Source organism: Leuresthes tenuis, unplaced genomic scaffold (genome assembly GCF_036924035.1).
Source record: "Leuresthes tenuis unplaced genomic scaffold, fLeuTen1.0.hap1 SCAF_5, whole genome shotgun sequence".
NCBI classification, from domain to species: Eukaryota; Metazoa; Chordata; class Actinopteri; order Atheriniformes; family Atherinopsidae; genus Leuresthes; species Leuresthes tenuis.
Genome location: NW_027325359.1, coordinates 27,995,949 through 28,011,580, shown reverse-complemented (window position 1 = coordinate 28,011,580; position 15,632 = coordinate 27,995,949). Strand labels below are relative to the sequence as shown.

Genomic DNA, 15,632 nt, shown 5'->3' with positions numbered 1-15,632 from the left:
TCACCGGTATGACAGGCTCAGTCAGGGAAAGTAGAAATAGCATTAAAGCAGAGTTTGATGAAAAGGTGAAACTAGATCCTTAGCTAGAAATCAAGTCAATGTCAGAAACTACAACACAGGGCCAGGCAGTGGTCACAATTTTTATGAAAGTTCAACTAAATTAGGGCTTTAACCTAAAAGCAGATTACAGAACAAACTGCTATAGTTCCCTATATACCTTTACAAATGCTGCAGCCTTGGTAAGAACAAAAGGCAGTAAAAATAAAGTTAGAAGTTGCATACGAGGGAAAGAAATCTTCTGGTGAAATTATAGGAAGTCCAGAGATCATGAGTAGTGTTGGGATTGCGCTCTGATTTAACTAAGACAATGCTGGTTATCAATTTGGGAAGTTAATCCAGGTTTTATGAGTCTAGATATGTGCACAGTCATGCAAAACATCAAGGTCAAGCAACATAGATACTGCAGCCGAAGCAGGAAGGAAAGATGTAAAAAAGGAAGAATCCAGACATGAATGCATAAATTAATCTGATCAATATCACCGCCACAGCATTCAAGCACCATGATCCATTTTGTGATTTGTTTCTTGGAATTAATCTAATCTGATTTTACTTTTAAAATGTGTTCGATTAACTCAACTCAAAAGCTCTACTGTCATACAGATAAAGAAATGGGTCACGAACAAACTTTGCTGATACAAACAAGCTGGACCAGAAGGGAGGTTGTGACAATCATGACCGTCACATTCCCTGCTTCCAAAACCTTTTAACTTAGAAAGAATATTGTCTCCTTGAAAGAAGCAGAATTAAACAAAATTATTATTTTCATTTTTATTTTTTCCACTTTCTTTTCATAGTCTTGTGCTGCAAGGTTTCTGGCATCCCATGCTTCTCCATCCACAAGCACCACTGAGCTTTCAGATGGCTTTGTGCCAGCATCAAAATACAGTCACAGGTATTGCTTTTTACCATGGCAAGTTTTGTCCACGGTAGTCCTTGAATCCTCCATGGTCACACTCTGTGAGACTGGAAAGAACAGATATGATTCCAGAAACACTTTCCTTCACTGTCAAGTGAGCCTGAAACAGAAAAACATGCCCACTGTGAGACACTCCTCTAAGACATACAAAGACACATATGTTCAGGGCTTTAACAATTCGTATAGCCATGATGGATAGAAGAAGATGAAAATATGTGATCCGATATTAAGGGGGATGTGAAGCGGAGACTGGCTGCCCACCACCACTGAAGTTGGCGTGAGGCACCGCACATTTCCCGGTCATTTCGCTCTTGATACATCTGATCCTTGACGTGAAAAAGAGCGTACGCCACTTTTGTACATGAGGCCCCTGGTTTCTAATCAGGCTCAATCCCAGAATTATGCAAATTTGGGCATATCTGACCCCTTAATGTCAATTATCAAATTGTTTCACAGGGAGAGATGACTCTCTCACAAGACCTTATTAGAAAGAAGGTAGATAAGGGGAACTTGATCAGACTGAAATATATATATGTACAAATGTGTATATATGCACACAAACATGCATAAACTCCACAGTCACCCTTCTTGTGGGCGGTACCCTTCCTTCAAGCTCAGGTCCCCTATCAAAGGCCTGGGAACTTGAGGGTTCTACACAGTGTCTTAGCTGTTCCTAGAACTGTGCTCTTCTGGACAGAGATCTCTGATGTTGTTCCTGAGATCTGCTGGAACCACTCTCCCAGTTTGGGGGTCACAGCCCAGAGAGCTCCGATTACCAGGCACCTTCAATACAATCTAATAGGTGAAAATGGCAGTGTGAATGAGTGCAGAGGCTCTTCGCTCTCCGAGTTGGTACCTAATTGTGTGGTTGTTGTTACTGTGATGGTAAATTTTATGTCTCAAGACCAACAGATTCCCCAATCCACATTAATCATTTGTATCACCCAGACAAGCTAATTGTTTTTAACCTCCTGTCTATTATCAAGACTGCATCCTGCCCCCCCTGGAGGTGTGGTTACACATCCCAAGAACAGAGCCCCCTCCTCAGGTATAAATGCTCTGGGTTCCTTTTGTTTGTATCTTTTTCATACCATTGCTGCTGAATGGTGTGGACTGGTCTTTCTCCTTGCAACGAGGAATAAAAACTTAGCCGCCTGGCAGAAAAAGTAAAGTTCTCTATTTCATTGCTCATCAGAGGTATTATAGGAAGGAAGCGATTGAAAACTTCCATAACTTGGTGGTGAAGACATCAACAGGAAGTGGCTCTATTAGCGATAGTTGAAATGGGTACAGCGCCACCTATCGTACCGGGGTATGACATGCTTTGTGCCAGTGATTCGACTCATTCACCACCGTATATACAAGGATAATTACTCTCAGATAAGGAGCATAACCCAACTATAGCTATAATCAACTTAATCTCATCATGTAGACCCACTGAGTGGTTGGACTTATTACAGGTGGTGATGAGTCTGCCTACAGGCAGGAAGTCCAGAACCTGTCCGAGTAGTGCTCTGTCAACAACCTCATCTTCAACACTACAAAAACAAAAGAGCTCATTATCAACTTCAGGAAAAACAACACAGGTCACTGGCCTCTCTTCTTTTTATCGACATGCTATAACTTTATTAAACAAACACAGATAATAAACCCTCCCACCTGCAGCTCTCTTGCACATTTTGCTCTGCATTTCAAATTGTTGTATTTGTATTTATTGTGTATTGCTGCTTCTATTTATTCATATTGTGGAGTTGCACTTGTACTGTAATGTACAATGACAAAGGCTTTCAATTCAATACCACTGATACCACTGCTGCCTTTAATACCCACATATTTTCAACTTTCCTTCAGCCCTTGGTATTTTTCAAGCTTCTTGTGTTTGTTATTCTTGAAGTTGCTGTCACTTGGAATTTCTACATCTATCACTACTGCCTTTTTCTGTAGTTTCTCGACCACTAAAATGTCTGGTTAGTTAGCCATCACCTGCTTATCAGTCTACATCTGGAAGTCCCGCAGGATCTTAGCTCTGTCATTCTACACTACTTTTAGAGGTGTCTCCCATTTTGACTTTGACTCAGCACAGATGTTCCTGTACACTATTCCCACCACTTGGATATTGCGTTCCAACTTCTTTTCATTCAGATTTCAACTTGTCAATGAACTCTTCTGCCTTTTTGTCTACATCATAGTTTATATTGCCATACGTTTAGTGCTCCAATACAAACAATGTGGCAACACAGGACACCTTTAAGCTCCATTTGATAGAACATATATGTTCAAGTTTGGGTTTTTAAATTTCTCACCTTTTATTGGATACTTACATGAGGGCCTCCCATGTCAGTCTTTACCCAGCCAGGGTGTAGAGACATACAGAGGATTCCATCTGATCTCAAATCAGCTGCTAGACATCTTGTCACCATGTTCAGTGCTGCCTATTCAAATCACACAAAAAAATAATGGTAAAAACAAAAAGAACATTGAAAACTTAACCTAATTTCTTGTTTTCAATAAAATATAGCAATAAAAAGCATACCATCCCTTGTAACTTTTCAACCTGAATTCTGTAATCATTTTGAGTCTATTTTGACCTTGGAGGTGCGATAGGCATAACTCTTGAAGTCACCACAGTTCAACTCAATGGAACCAAGGACGGAAGAGACATTGATAACAGCAGCTCTATGGATCCCCATCCCGATCGACTTAGCTGCAGCAGTCTGCAGCAGAGGCAAAAATGCCTGAGAAAACAAGCAACAAGATGAAATTACAGTCAGAAAGGATTATCACATGATAGTTTAAAAAAAATAGAAGAAATAAAAAAGTTCAAAAAGTGAAAAACAAACATGGTATACTCAAAATTATACTTATGTATTTATCAGTCGAAAAATAATATTTACAATAAAATACCAAGTGAAGATGTGTTTCCATCCAGTGTTGAGTGACTTTCCTCCTTTTCATAGACCGTAAAAGCTCTGCTTCTTCCATGCTCTTGTTGTTTGTTCATGCTTTTGGGATGCTGCAATCTAATTGGACCCCGAAGCAGCCAATCAGAATTTGTCACCCCCCCAATTTTCTGATTGGTTGACTTTGTGGCACAATTGTAATAATTTGCACAGTTTGAGTGAGAGTGCGGCAGGCTTCCAGTGCGTGGTGGAAGAGTTCCGAGAGGACAGCGAGTAAAACTGAGTGAAAGAGGTTCTTATTGCATGTTCATATTGATCATGACAAACATGCAAAAGCAATTGTTGAGCACAGAATAGATTCTTGTTTGTTCAACTATAAGTTCTGTTAGCTTACATTTAATTTTTCTTAAAATATGATTTGTATGCTTGCACAATATATTTGTTTATATTCAGCTCAGTTTCACATTGCTGGCTCAGAAATGAGGCACAAATATAATGCCACAGACAGCTTCCATCAAATTTGGTTCTTTATGCAGGCTGTCAATTATGACCTACCGAGCCCAGCAAATCTACATGTCTGGGGTAAGAGTGATATGCTTCCTGTCCATGCAGTTCTGTAGGAAGATCCTTTGAACACCTCCTCAGCAGCTGCCCAAAGCTCCTTGGAAAAAGCTGCTACTGCTGGTGCCATGACCAGGTGCTTAGGTCAGTTATAGAGAATGTTGCCACTGTCATTCGCTCAAACAAGTACCATGACCCAGCAAATAAGATTCTTTGCGAAAGTTGGAGAGAAAACCAAGAACATGGATGGGCCCCCTTGCTACAGACCATGATTGGCAGCTGCATGTCAATTCTTAATTGAGTTTTTGCAGCACACTGACATAACATCACTCTGGCCAGAAATGACTGTCATCTATGAAGTGACAGAACAACTGATCCTACTAGGACTCACAACACCCTGAGAAGAGCATATGGAAGAATCAACTGAGAATAAATGCACCAACTACCAGGAACAGGTGGACAAAATGCAGGAACTGTAGGACACACAGCTCATAGAGGTTGGTGGTGGGGGTTTTGCAGTATATTCACTTAGCAAAAGCCTCAATCAGCTGGGCATTACAGGCGTGATAAAAAGGAAGGCCAACAGGTGTCTCTGGGTCGAGATGGCTGATCAGTGGGTGGTTGCTGACTGGACACAAGTCGGGACTCGATGAACTCCGACTGAGTCACCTGTGTGAGGGTGAATGATATTTAAAGACCTGACGACACCAGGAAGCTCTCTAAAGATGCATCTCAGAGCATCATAAAAATGTTTCATACGAAGTGAACTTTAATGATGGGTTGAAAAAGAAATGAATTCACATAATAAAAAAATATGTGGCTCCTTCAAACAGACCATGATACAAGATCGGCATTGTTGAATTTGTCCACGGTACAGCTGTCACTCAAATGATTCAGCAATGCCGGCTTAATGCATGCAAGGACGCAGTGGGGGGGCTGAACCACCTCTATTTGGCAAAAGTGAATCACAATTTGGAACAGTGACGGTTTACTGACGATGTTTTTTTTTTTGTCTTTCTGTTTTATCCTAAAAAGGCACAACCAATGTGTAAAAGATGCCACAGACCTTTTCTGCTTCCCTCTCCAGTAGTCATGTAAAGAGGCAGGTGGTGAGACTAAACTGGAACAAGGCTACAGGTCCCGCACGGAACAGCTATGAGAGGTTCTGCAGCACCTCTTCCACCTTAGAGAGAGTCAGGGATAGGTTTCAGTGCTGCAGAAGATATCCTGCCTTGTTCCAGTACCTAAGAAATCTCATCCGTCTGCCCTTTACTACAGTCCAGATGTCCAAACATCCCAAAATAAACACAATCCTGGAGATACTATTATTGACTGTTACGACACACTACAGTTTGCAAATTATCCTGTTTTTTTTTTTAAGTTGAAGATGCCATCATCTACTTGACAATTCAATACAATTCAGCTTGCTAAGTGAGAAGCTCCATAAAACAGAGATGGATGCCCTCATAATCCCCTGGATTACAGATTCCCTGACAAACATACTGAGACTGAGGGGTTGTGTATCTGACAGAGTGGGTAGAAGCACAGGAGCACCACAGGGAACTAAACTATATATCTCTCTTCACCAAGTACACCAGACTTCCAGTACAACTGAAGAGTCCTGTCATCACCTTGAACAAACAGATGACTCAGCTTGGTGACCATCACTGATGCACCCAACATCAGCAGAGTTTAAAGAACGGGTTGACAACCTATCTCTCTATTTAAATCGCCTGTTTTCACTTCACAGGACCAGGAAAGAATCCAACACCATTTCAATCCAGGGAGAAGAGATGGAAATGATGGCGGACTACAGATACCTGGATGTATCAAGAACAACGAGAAACAAGCTGCATTGGAGTCATTGTGTGTCTGGTTGTGATTGTGTTTGTAGATCAGTGAAGTTTGAGGATTTGTCACCTGCATAACTGGACACTGCAATCAATTCTGTTTTTGACTGTGACCAGATATTAGTTTTTGATTCTTAGCAAAACCAAAGCTTCAACCAGTAAATAGATGTGCCTGATGCACATTTTCTATTAAGTGACATCTCAAAGCATATATATATATGATTATAATCATAATCAAATGAGGCAAGCTTTAATGCAGGCATTTTAATCCATGGCCTTGTCTTATTATAAAGGCCAGCATCTCTTCAGTACTGCCTGCATCTCTGTGTCACCACTACAGAATGTCAACCTTCTGTACCTTTGTCACAAAGAGTGGTGCAACACTGTTGACCTGGAAGGTTCTCATCATGACTTCTGGGGTTACGCTGTTTATGCTTGTGGAGAATCCAATGGCAGCATTATTAATAAGACAGTTGAGTCCGTTATTTCCAACGATGGACTGGACCTCTTCCAGGGCTGAGCTGATACTATGCTCGCTGCATACATCTGGAAAAATGACAAGAAATGTGAAAATAAATTGTAGGATCATATTATTGCTCAAAGATTTACTTAGAGAATATTGTCTGTCAGTGACTTATAGTCCTTATAAATGTTAGATTCCAACTGTGAGATCAGTTGTAAATGTATGAAAAATAGTTTGGCTGATAACCAATAGTCTATGTTTTTGCCATTTGTTCTTTTTTTTCTTTTTTTTAAAAAAGCAAAATTGTAAAAAAAATTAAATATGCATAATAAAAAAAAAATATGGTAAAGTTAGTATTTCAGCCTCTCATCATGCTGTCGTTGAATGAGCACAAATTCTTTAAAACAAATGTATGACCATGTCTTTAATACAACCTTTTACATGAGAAAAATCCTCCCAGTGTAAAACATCAGAGGCCCTTTTAGCCTGTTCAGTTGTTACCTACTCAATGACTTCTCAGTACTTGATTGGCCAAACAAATTGCGAGCTACGGAATTAGAGTGCCACCTATTGACAATTTGCTGAAAATGCAACTGTAGCGGAATACAAACAGTTTCAGGGCAAAGTCAAGATAAATGCAAGCTACTGACAGTGGTTTATGTTTTTTCCAATAAATCGAATGAGGTCAGCAATCTAAATATCATCTGATAACCATGTTTGACATCCCCGTTATTATTGAATTATATATATTTACACACAAATATTTTTACTTCAGTAGAAAGTGATCTACAAATAGTTGACAGCTCATTGACATCAGGCATTTTTCCCAAGTCACTAAAGACAACTTATGAGCCACCTTATTCTTTAACATGGCTAGCACTGAACAATGTTTGACATGTTCCATGATATCCCACTCGGGAGGCCGTTCCTCCCAATCACGCCTCTTTAGGTCACTCCATCATTGGCATTGCATACGTACAAATTGACATACGTCAGAACATTCCCTCTTGCAGTTTGCAGCCTCAGTGAGGCAGTGATTTGCAGCCACAGAATCTGCTGCTACTTGCTGCTACCTCACGGCGCGTGACGTCAGAATGCCGTATTTCTGCCTGGCGCGTGGTGCGTAGTCGCGCACCAGTCAAAATTTGTAACTTGGCACGTGTGAAAAACGACAAACTGAATGGACCAATTCGAAAACAGGCTCAGCGAGGAGAAGTGCGTCTGCACTGAAACAGCATAAGCAAGTAAAACAGCAAACCGATCCATTATTATTATTATTGCATCCTGAAAGGCAACGATAATTCCCAAGTGTGTCCATTGAAGCACACTATTTCATAACAAAGAAAAGGTAACACGATACACTTAAAAGTCCTATAACAATATTCTAAGTTCTATACCAGACTATAATGGTGAAAACACACCTATTGAAATTTCAACTTCTGTAGGCTCATTAGCTATTATAGCACAAACGGAGTTAGCCATTTTCAGCATAAAACGTTTTATAAACACCACCTTACAAAACTGTTACCAATAATGCAAATATGAAATAAGAATACACAAACAATCTACCTTCCTGTTTTTAGGTACACCTGATCCTGAGGATTTTTACCAAAACCTCCTGCAGACCGCTTCTTTTTGTTTTTGTTTTGTTAAAATATTGGTTTTTAAATTTTTTCTGCCAATTTAACAGCTTGCTTGTAAGAATAAACACGGCCGGGGATGGATGTGAGGGTACCCTCTGTTGCTACCATTAGATGGAGAGCATATAGAGATGTGAAGAGAGGACTTCAACAAATTAGGGATATGCAAGGGGAAAGCTTTGCACCCCAGTTTGGCAGTAAGGAAAGTGTAGAGGAAAGGCAGATTGGATGTAAAAAAAGACTAAAGATTAGAACAAAACCCCAGTATCTGCCGATGAAAATGACTTATGAAAAAGTGGGCTGTCCAGCTCAGGTTGTGGTTCGACTCTAGCTTCCCTGGGCTACATGTCGAAGCGTCCTTGGGCAAGACACTGAACCCCATGTGTATCATTGGGGAATGAATGCCTGTATGAATGATTAGAAAAGCATGTAGTTATGTATCCTAAGACGTGCTGTGTGGTGAATGCAGCATGTAGTGAAGTGCTTTGAGTGGTCAGTTAGACTAGAAGTCCATTTACCATTACAGAATGACCTTTCCTTTAATCTCTTGCCCACTGAGGACCGATGAATCATTTGCACAACATGAATGAAGAACATCACCAGAGTGGCTCTAACCCTTTCCATGGTTTGAGTATTGGAATGGTGCCTCAGTTCCCAAATTATTATATGCATTCAGTCTTCTTGGGCGTTGTTAGAAAGCTGTTGAACATTTGACTTAGAGGTGCTCTCAAATTCTGTTTACCAGTTAAAATTGTTAACAGGATGTCTGACTGTTTGACTGGGTTATGCAACAATATTCCTGTGGAATTTGCCAGAAAGCCCAGAACACTGAGGGAATTTGATAGATGGAAGGCGACGGAATTTAGGATGTTTTACTGTACATTGGGCCTGTCATTCCACCTTCATTCCTGGACATAAATATTTATAATAATTTCATGCTGGGTTTTTTTGTGGCATTGCCATTTTAGTCAGTCCAACGCTGTCCTCATTGCACTGTCAGTATGCTGAGACATTGCTTTGCATGTTTGTGACCCATTTTGAACGAATATATGGCAAGGATGCACATGTTTACGCTGTGCATTCATTAGTACATCTGGCTCAGGATGTAAGACGGCAGGGTTGTCTGGATAACATAGCAGAATTTCCTTATGAGAACCACCTTCAAAAATTTTAAATGGTTAGAAAACCCATTTGCGCAGATTTCACATCGGTTGTCTGAGCAAACATCTCAGAAGATTGTTGATCAATTGTCCAACACTTTAAAAAAGCCCCACTTTGTTGGCCTTACCCCCATTGGGGGGGTACAGCCAAATGATTACTGAGCAGTGGACTATCAAAGTCTCAACAGGAGACCATGTAATAGTTTGTTAGCAGCACTCTCAGGGTTTCTCACCAAATTAAGAATTTGAAAACTTGCATAACTTCAACAGTATTAAAAACTGCCTCTATAATTACCTACCCTACTTCTGTCAAAAATGGATTCAAATGTTTTGTCTGATTCCAAATGACTTCAAATGTTGAGTTGTGTGGTCAGAATAAATGAGCCCGTCTTTTAACATCGTTCAGTGTTTTCTGCATAATTTTCTGGTTTTGTTTGGCTTTGTTTAGTATTCTTAACATGACCAGTCTGTACATTTTGATGTTCTCTTTGTAGCTGCTTTATGGAAAACATGAAACATCAAATGAATCAACTAATAATATGGTGAATCTACTGTCTTCAAGATCAAACAAAGCTGCACCTGAACCCACATGAGAGATGCCTGATGACATCTCTTTTCCTTTGGGTTTATTGGATGAGGTCGACTACTGGCTCAAGCACCCTGCAAATGCCATAAAGAAGAAGCAAATAGTATTTCTCATGCTGGTCTCCATCTTTTACTCTCTGACCTCTCTCTCCTATCTCTAAATCTTCTTTGCAGTTATTTTCCTCTTGCTAATTCAGTCCCTCATTTTCACAGGTGGCTGTGCTGGCCTCTATAGGGGGATGTGACACAAAACATCTCACATGGAATATCCTGGCACACATATTTTCAGACAGTGTTGCCAAGAAGGTAAATTGTAAAGGAGTAAACGGCAATAAGAAGTTCAGTAACATGGCAACCAAGGGATTACTTGAAAGTTAGTATCAATTACACACAGCTCCTCATAAGGCTGAAAATCCTTAAGTGCATCTGGACTTGTTGGGGACTTTTGTAAAGTAAATGTATCATAATTTTACACAATTCTTTTACTCATGCGGTTTTGATATGGAACGAATTGTCGGAAGACAAAATTATTGGATCCATGCTCCTGAGACCATAACATTGACTTTTTTTGTTTGTTTTGTGTGTGTTTCTTCTCAAGGGGCTGTGTGCAAGAGTCATGTGACAGAGAGGGCAACTGACAATGAAATTAACGAGCATACTTTTAGATGGTTTAATCTCGCCTCAGACTGTAGAGGTGGCCAGAGAGAGCGGTCATTACCGACATTACAAGAGTAAACTGCAGTGTTGTGTTTTGGTACTCGGTGTTGCTCTATTGTTCCAGTGTTTTGTTTACATTTGTACTCATACTCTTTGCTGTGTGGGTTTGATTATGTGTGCATCTTTTGTTGCACATCTGTGACTTTTTTTCTGCCAGAAAAAAAAAATTATTTTGAAAAACAAGAGTGTGTGGATTTCATATTTAGCACAGATGTAAAATATGAATAACGGATCTGTGCCAGACCCAAACCACCCGTCATAGCTTCATTAACTGTACTGGGCCGTGACCGGCCCGAATCTGTTCCGGATCAGTAATCCAGATCTGTGCTGGTATTGGGTCGTTGTGAATAAAGACACTGGTGCGGATCCGTTGAGTAGATCTGCACCAAATCCTGTCATAGGTCCGGCCCTGATCCGGCACAGTTACATTTTGCTGTATGGGGGTTAGAGTTAGGGAAGAATGGTCAAATATACCCACAAACACACCTTGTGGAAAGCTTTCCCAGAAGAGTTGAAGCTGTTGTAGCTGCAAAGGGTGGACCTACATCATATTAAATCCAATGGATTAAGAATGGGATGTCACTTAAATTCATATGAGTATAAAGGCAGATGAGCGAATACTTTTGGCAATATAGTGTATATATGTATGTGTTTGTACATGTATACATACATACTATATCAATCTATCTATCTATACACACGATAAGGAAACAGCTTATGTAGACTCACCTAATGTGACAATATGAACAGCTGGGTAGGTTCTGGAGACCTCATGCAGAGCCTTCATGAAGAGGAAAATTTAGTTGAAAGACAAATTGACAGAATGATAAATAATATTCAATATACACACACTAGGGTGACCAGATTCCAATTCAGCAGATGTGGGACAAAGACGATGTTTGTGTGGGACAATGTGGGACACCAATGCATAGAGGTAGGTAAAAAAATAAACCTCTCCATTCTGCCCCTTAGCTTGTAACATTACTATGCTTTGCCACCTAGTTGATTCAGTAGCACATAACAGACTGCAAATAAAAACTTAACAAATATCTTATTTAAATGCAACTTTCCCAAGTTCACTCAGTAAGAAAACATAGTCAGCATGGAGTTTTCATACTATTTCCCTCTCAAGTTAACACACCTGACTGAGTACAATTAAGATAGTTTCCCAGTCTTTGTTGCATTTTCTTTCCTTAGTTGTACGAGTCCTCACTTTCCCACCATGTCTCGTGCTGCATGCCGGTGCCGTTCTGGCTCGATTTGCATTGTTTTTTGTTGCTGGGCGCGCCCTTAACCTGCGTCCGCGGTCCCGTTTGATTGACATGATCAAACAGTCCACCCTGCCCCTGATGACAGCCTCACTGCTTTCTCCACACAGCCATTTGATAAATGCCAGATTATAAAACACGCATTTCAAAACTGGAGTCTGACTGTCAATGACAATGCGGGACAACGTCTCAATGTGCGGGACGTGTGAAAAGTAATGACAAAGCGGGACAGCTGATCACCCTAACACACACACATACATGTAAATATATAAAAACATATAGATAATGTCATATTATTTTAAAACATTTACAGGTACAATAAAATTAGGAATACCACTGCTTGTCAGTGCAAAATGATTAACGAAAACAACAAGGGTTTGTTTAATTGACTAAATTCTTTTTTCAGATAACTACATGTGTATAGAAGGTGATTACCGTGGAACCCGCCGGGTTGCGGGCTGTCGCTATGATTGTAGCGGGTCTCTTGCTGCTTCTGGCCAGTTCTTTGACGAGCTGAAGACCTATCCCTCTGTTTGAGCCAGTTATCAGAACGGATTTACACAAACTCGCACTCATGTTCAAACTATGCCACCACAGAAAATCTTCAATAACATGCCTTAGTTACCCAACGAAATACGTCATTCTTCTTCTTCATGATTTTTAAGCGGTCGGCGTAATGGCACGTTACCGCCATCAACTGGGAAGGATAAAAAAATGAAAATAAGGAAAAACAACTTCAGGGGAAATTAATTTGTTCTCTCTAGTTAACTAACTCATTATATTAAAAAAAAACCCAGCTGCACTGTTTTGTAAATAACCGTACACGCGACTGATTGGTTTAATTTAAGCTACCATCACAGCTGCAGGAAACCCCACATTTATCAATAATTTGAAATTAGAGAAAAAAACAGTGATTAGACAGCTGCAGCAGTAGGTTTAAGAATACTGTGTCGATATATTAATGTAAGATTAATAATCAATCGCATTTAAGTAAAGTGTCATTCAATGAACAAAATTAGAAATACAACCAAATTAAACATAGCATATTCTATTATTTGTCTAAAAATAAGCATCACATTTAAATTATAAGTCCTATGGCGCAACATTATTTAGTTGATCATGTTTACTCAGAATACCCACGTGTCAGATATCAGATTATCTGGGATAAACGATAATCCCCCTCATTCGCTTTGATCTTTCTTTTCTTTTCTTTTTTTTTTGTTAAGAAGAATACCGTAATTACCGTACTTTGTTTAGAGTTTGAATGCAGCACCTTTTATGTAGTTCATGGCAGTGTTGCGCCAGCGACTGAACGTCACAGACAGATTTGCTTTTTTTCTACTCATGTCCAAAATTAGTTAAAGGGAAGAAACATCCGGTATCGTATAGTTAAGATGACTTCATACAGTTACTTGTTAAAATCTATATATTTAAATTGATTATCGGCAAAAGGCCAGCTTTCACACTTGCTCATTCTTAGACGTTAGCATATATAAGCTAACTGCTGACGGTTTAGAAGACGTTAACTTACCTTTTACTGTTTTTACCTTTTAATATTATTTTTTTTAGTAAAAATATTTAAAAATATTACTCTAACCAGAAATATGAAATCAGTTAGATTGTTGATGAAGTTTTTAACTTGCAGCAATATTATGAAAAGGTGATATTTCAGTTTTCAGTAGTGGAGAAAGCATTCAAGTCTTTTACCAAATAATTGAATTGAATTGAATTGAGTTTAGGTTTTGCAGTTGATCAGTGTGTTTAAATGTGATTTAATGAAACAGGTGTCCTCCTTGTTGGCACAATGAACAGCCCTGTGACATGGCTGAAGACCACACACTGCAGTCAGGGTTGTTCTGATGCTGGTGAGCCTTCTTCCAGAGATGCCTGTTCTGGGTCAGACAGTAATGCTCCAGACGCCTCTGCAGGGGTTCCTGTCAGAACAGGGCCCTCTTCTGAGGTCAGCCTGTCACGAACACTTCCCCATCAGCATATTCTCCCACCAGATATGTTTGACCCTGTCAGTTTAAGGTATGTTTACTCTACAGTTGGGATATTTTTGGGGTCAGTTCTGTGAAAATGTTTAATCATGTTCTCTTTTAATCCCCCCATACTAAATACCTTAAACTCTTTGCTACAGAGTTATGCACATACAGATCTATACATATAATTACAAAGTGCTCAGAGAAATGCAAGTTTGAACAATCTTGACTTTTACCTTGTACTGATGTATTTGACCGCAGGTTCCACTGTCCATGTCAGCCCACTCAGTGTCAGCTGACTTATCCCGACTACCTCATGGACCTCCAGCCAAGCCAGTATCACCTCCTCACCGGGTAAGACTTGACACTGTACAGAGTGTTTTTCATGTCACGTGCAAAGTTTCTACTGTAAAAATAACCAAAATGTTAGGTACAGGCTAACTCTGTAGGCTGTTTCACATGTGCACTGGAGTCCCAAAATGTTCTAGATTTAGTCCTTTGCGGTGACATGTGACATGTGTCTCACTGTGAGGGGCTTGTGTGAACAGCAATGTTTCAAACCTGCTCCTGAAATCTTGTGAGTCTTGGGTGTTTGTGTGTTAAAAACAACATTGTACAAAGTCATTCTAATGGAGGCAGGAGCAATGTAAATTTTTCCTGAGTATACTTTTGTTACAGAGAAGTATTGTAAATTGGATTTTGAAGTGATTTGAGGCGGTCTTGGCTTCCTCAGCCCTGTGCCTGGTCCATCTGACAGCATCCACCACAGCTCAGTTTCTGCTTCTTGGTTTACTGAAGAGCCCATTCTCTCCAACATGATGGTTAGTTTAAATTTTCAAATAACCATTTTCATGGATTGAAACAGAATAGGTACATGTTTTCCCTGTGTGTTTTCAGGCTGATTTGCACAAATCTGTAGCCATGGACCATCAGCAATTTCAGGAAGGACTGACAGAAGTCACATCTCACATCACACAGCCTGTAAGTACAGTACTGCCAAGTTCAGTTATTTTCCATGAGAGTTCCCATTAAGTTTAGTTAAGCTCTGTTTCCATTTGCTGGATATCTGTGTTGAAAGGGTTCAGGTACCTCTCCTTTTAGGCAAACTTAAACCAATTAAGCCAAAAATTGACTGAAAGTATAGTTTACAAAGTCCCAGTATGTATTTATTATTCCTGAAGTATAAGAATAGGGATGCACCGAATTGAAAATTTGTGGCCGAAGCCAATAGAAATCAAATACTTGGCCGAATACCGAATGTGGTTGAATTGTTTTTCATAGTTTTTTTTTTTAAATATTACATAAATAAAATACATTTTTAGACATCATTTTCAAAGAAAGTAAACGTTTATTTAATATTCTGACATTTGAATATTCCAGTAGTTTCACATTTATATTAGCCCTTATAACTTATAACTGAGTTCAGAAATATCTACTCTGTAGGCCTTCAAACAAAACCTGCTTTAGAAGTGCATTCCAAAAAAAGCTGCATAAAAGTGGATAAACCCACAACAAATCAACTATTGTCCT

The 15,632-nt window shown here is 39.6% G+C and overlaps 1 protein-coding gene across 3 annotated transcripts; it reads right to left on the bottom strand.

Annotated features, from left to right (window-relative positions):
- Window positions 1-61: 61 nt before the first annotated feature.
- LOC140307603 (C-signal-like) lies at window positions 62-12,768 on the bottom strand. Of its 3 annotated transcripts, none has more exons than XM_072386562.1 (6): window positions 12,556-12,768; window positions 11,582-11,633; window positions 6,646-6,833; window positions 3,565-3,711; window positions 3,298-3,408; window positions 62-1,023 (listed from the first exon to the last, which is right to left on the bottom strand). In XM_072386562.1, exons 1-6 carry the CDS (start codon window positions 12,694-12,696, stop codon window positions 1,009-1,011), a joined length of 654 nt encoding a protein of 217 aa, XP_072242663.1. In that variant the 5' UTR covers window positions 12,697-12,768; the 3' UTR covers window positions 62-1,008. The 3 variants fall into 3 exon arrangements, with proteins under 3 accessions (XP_072242663.1, XP_072242662.1, XP_072242664.1); XM_072386561.1 differs by having other exon boundaries at window positions 63-1,076; XM_072386563.1 differs by having other exon boundaries at window positions 987-1,076; window positions 3,280-3,408.
- Between the last annotated feature and the right edge of the window lie 2,864 nt (window positions 12,769-15,632).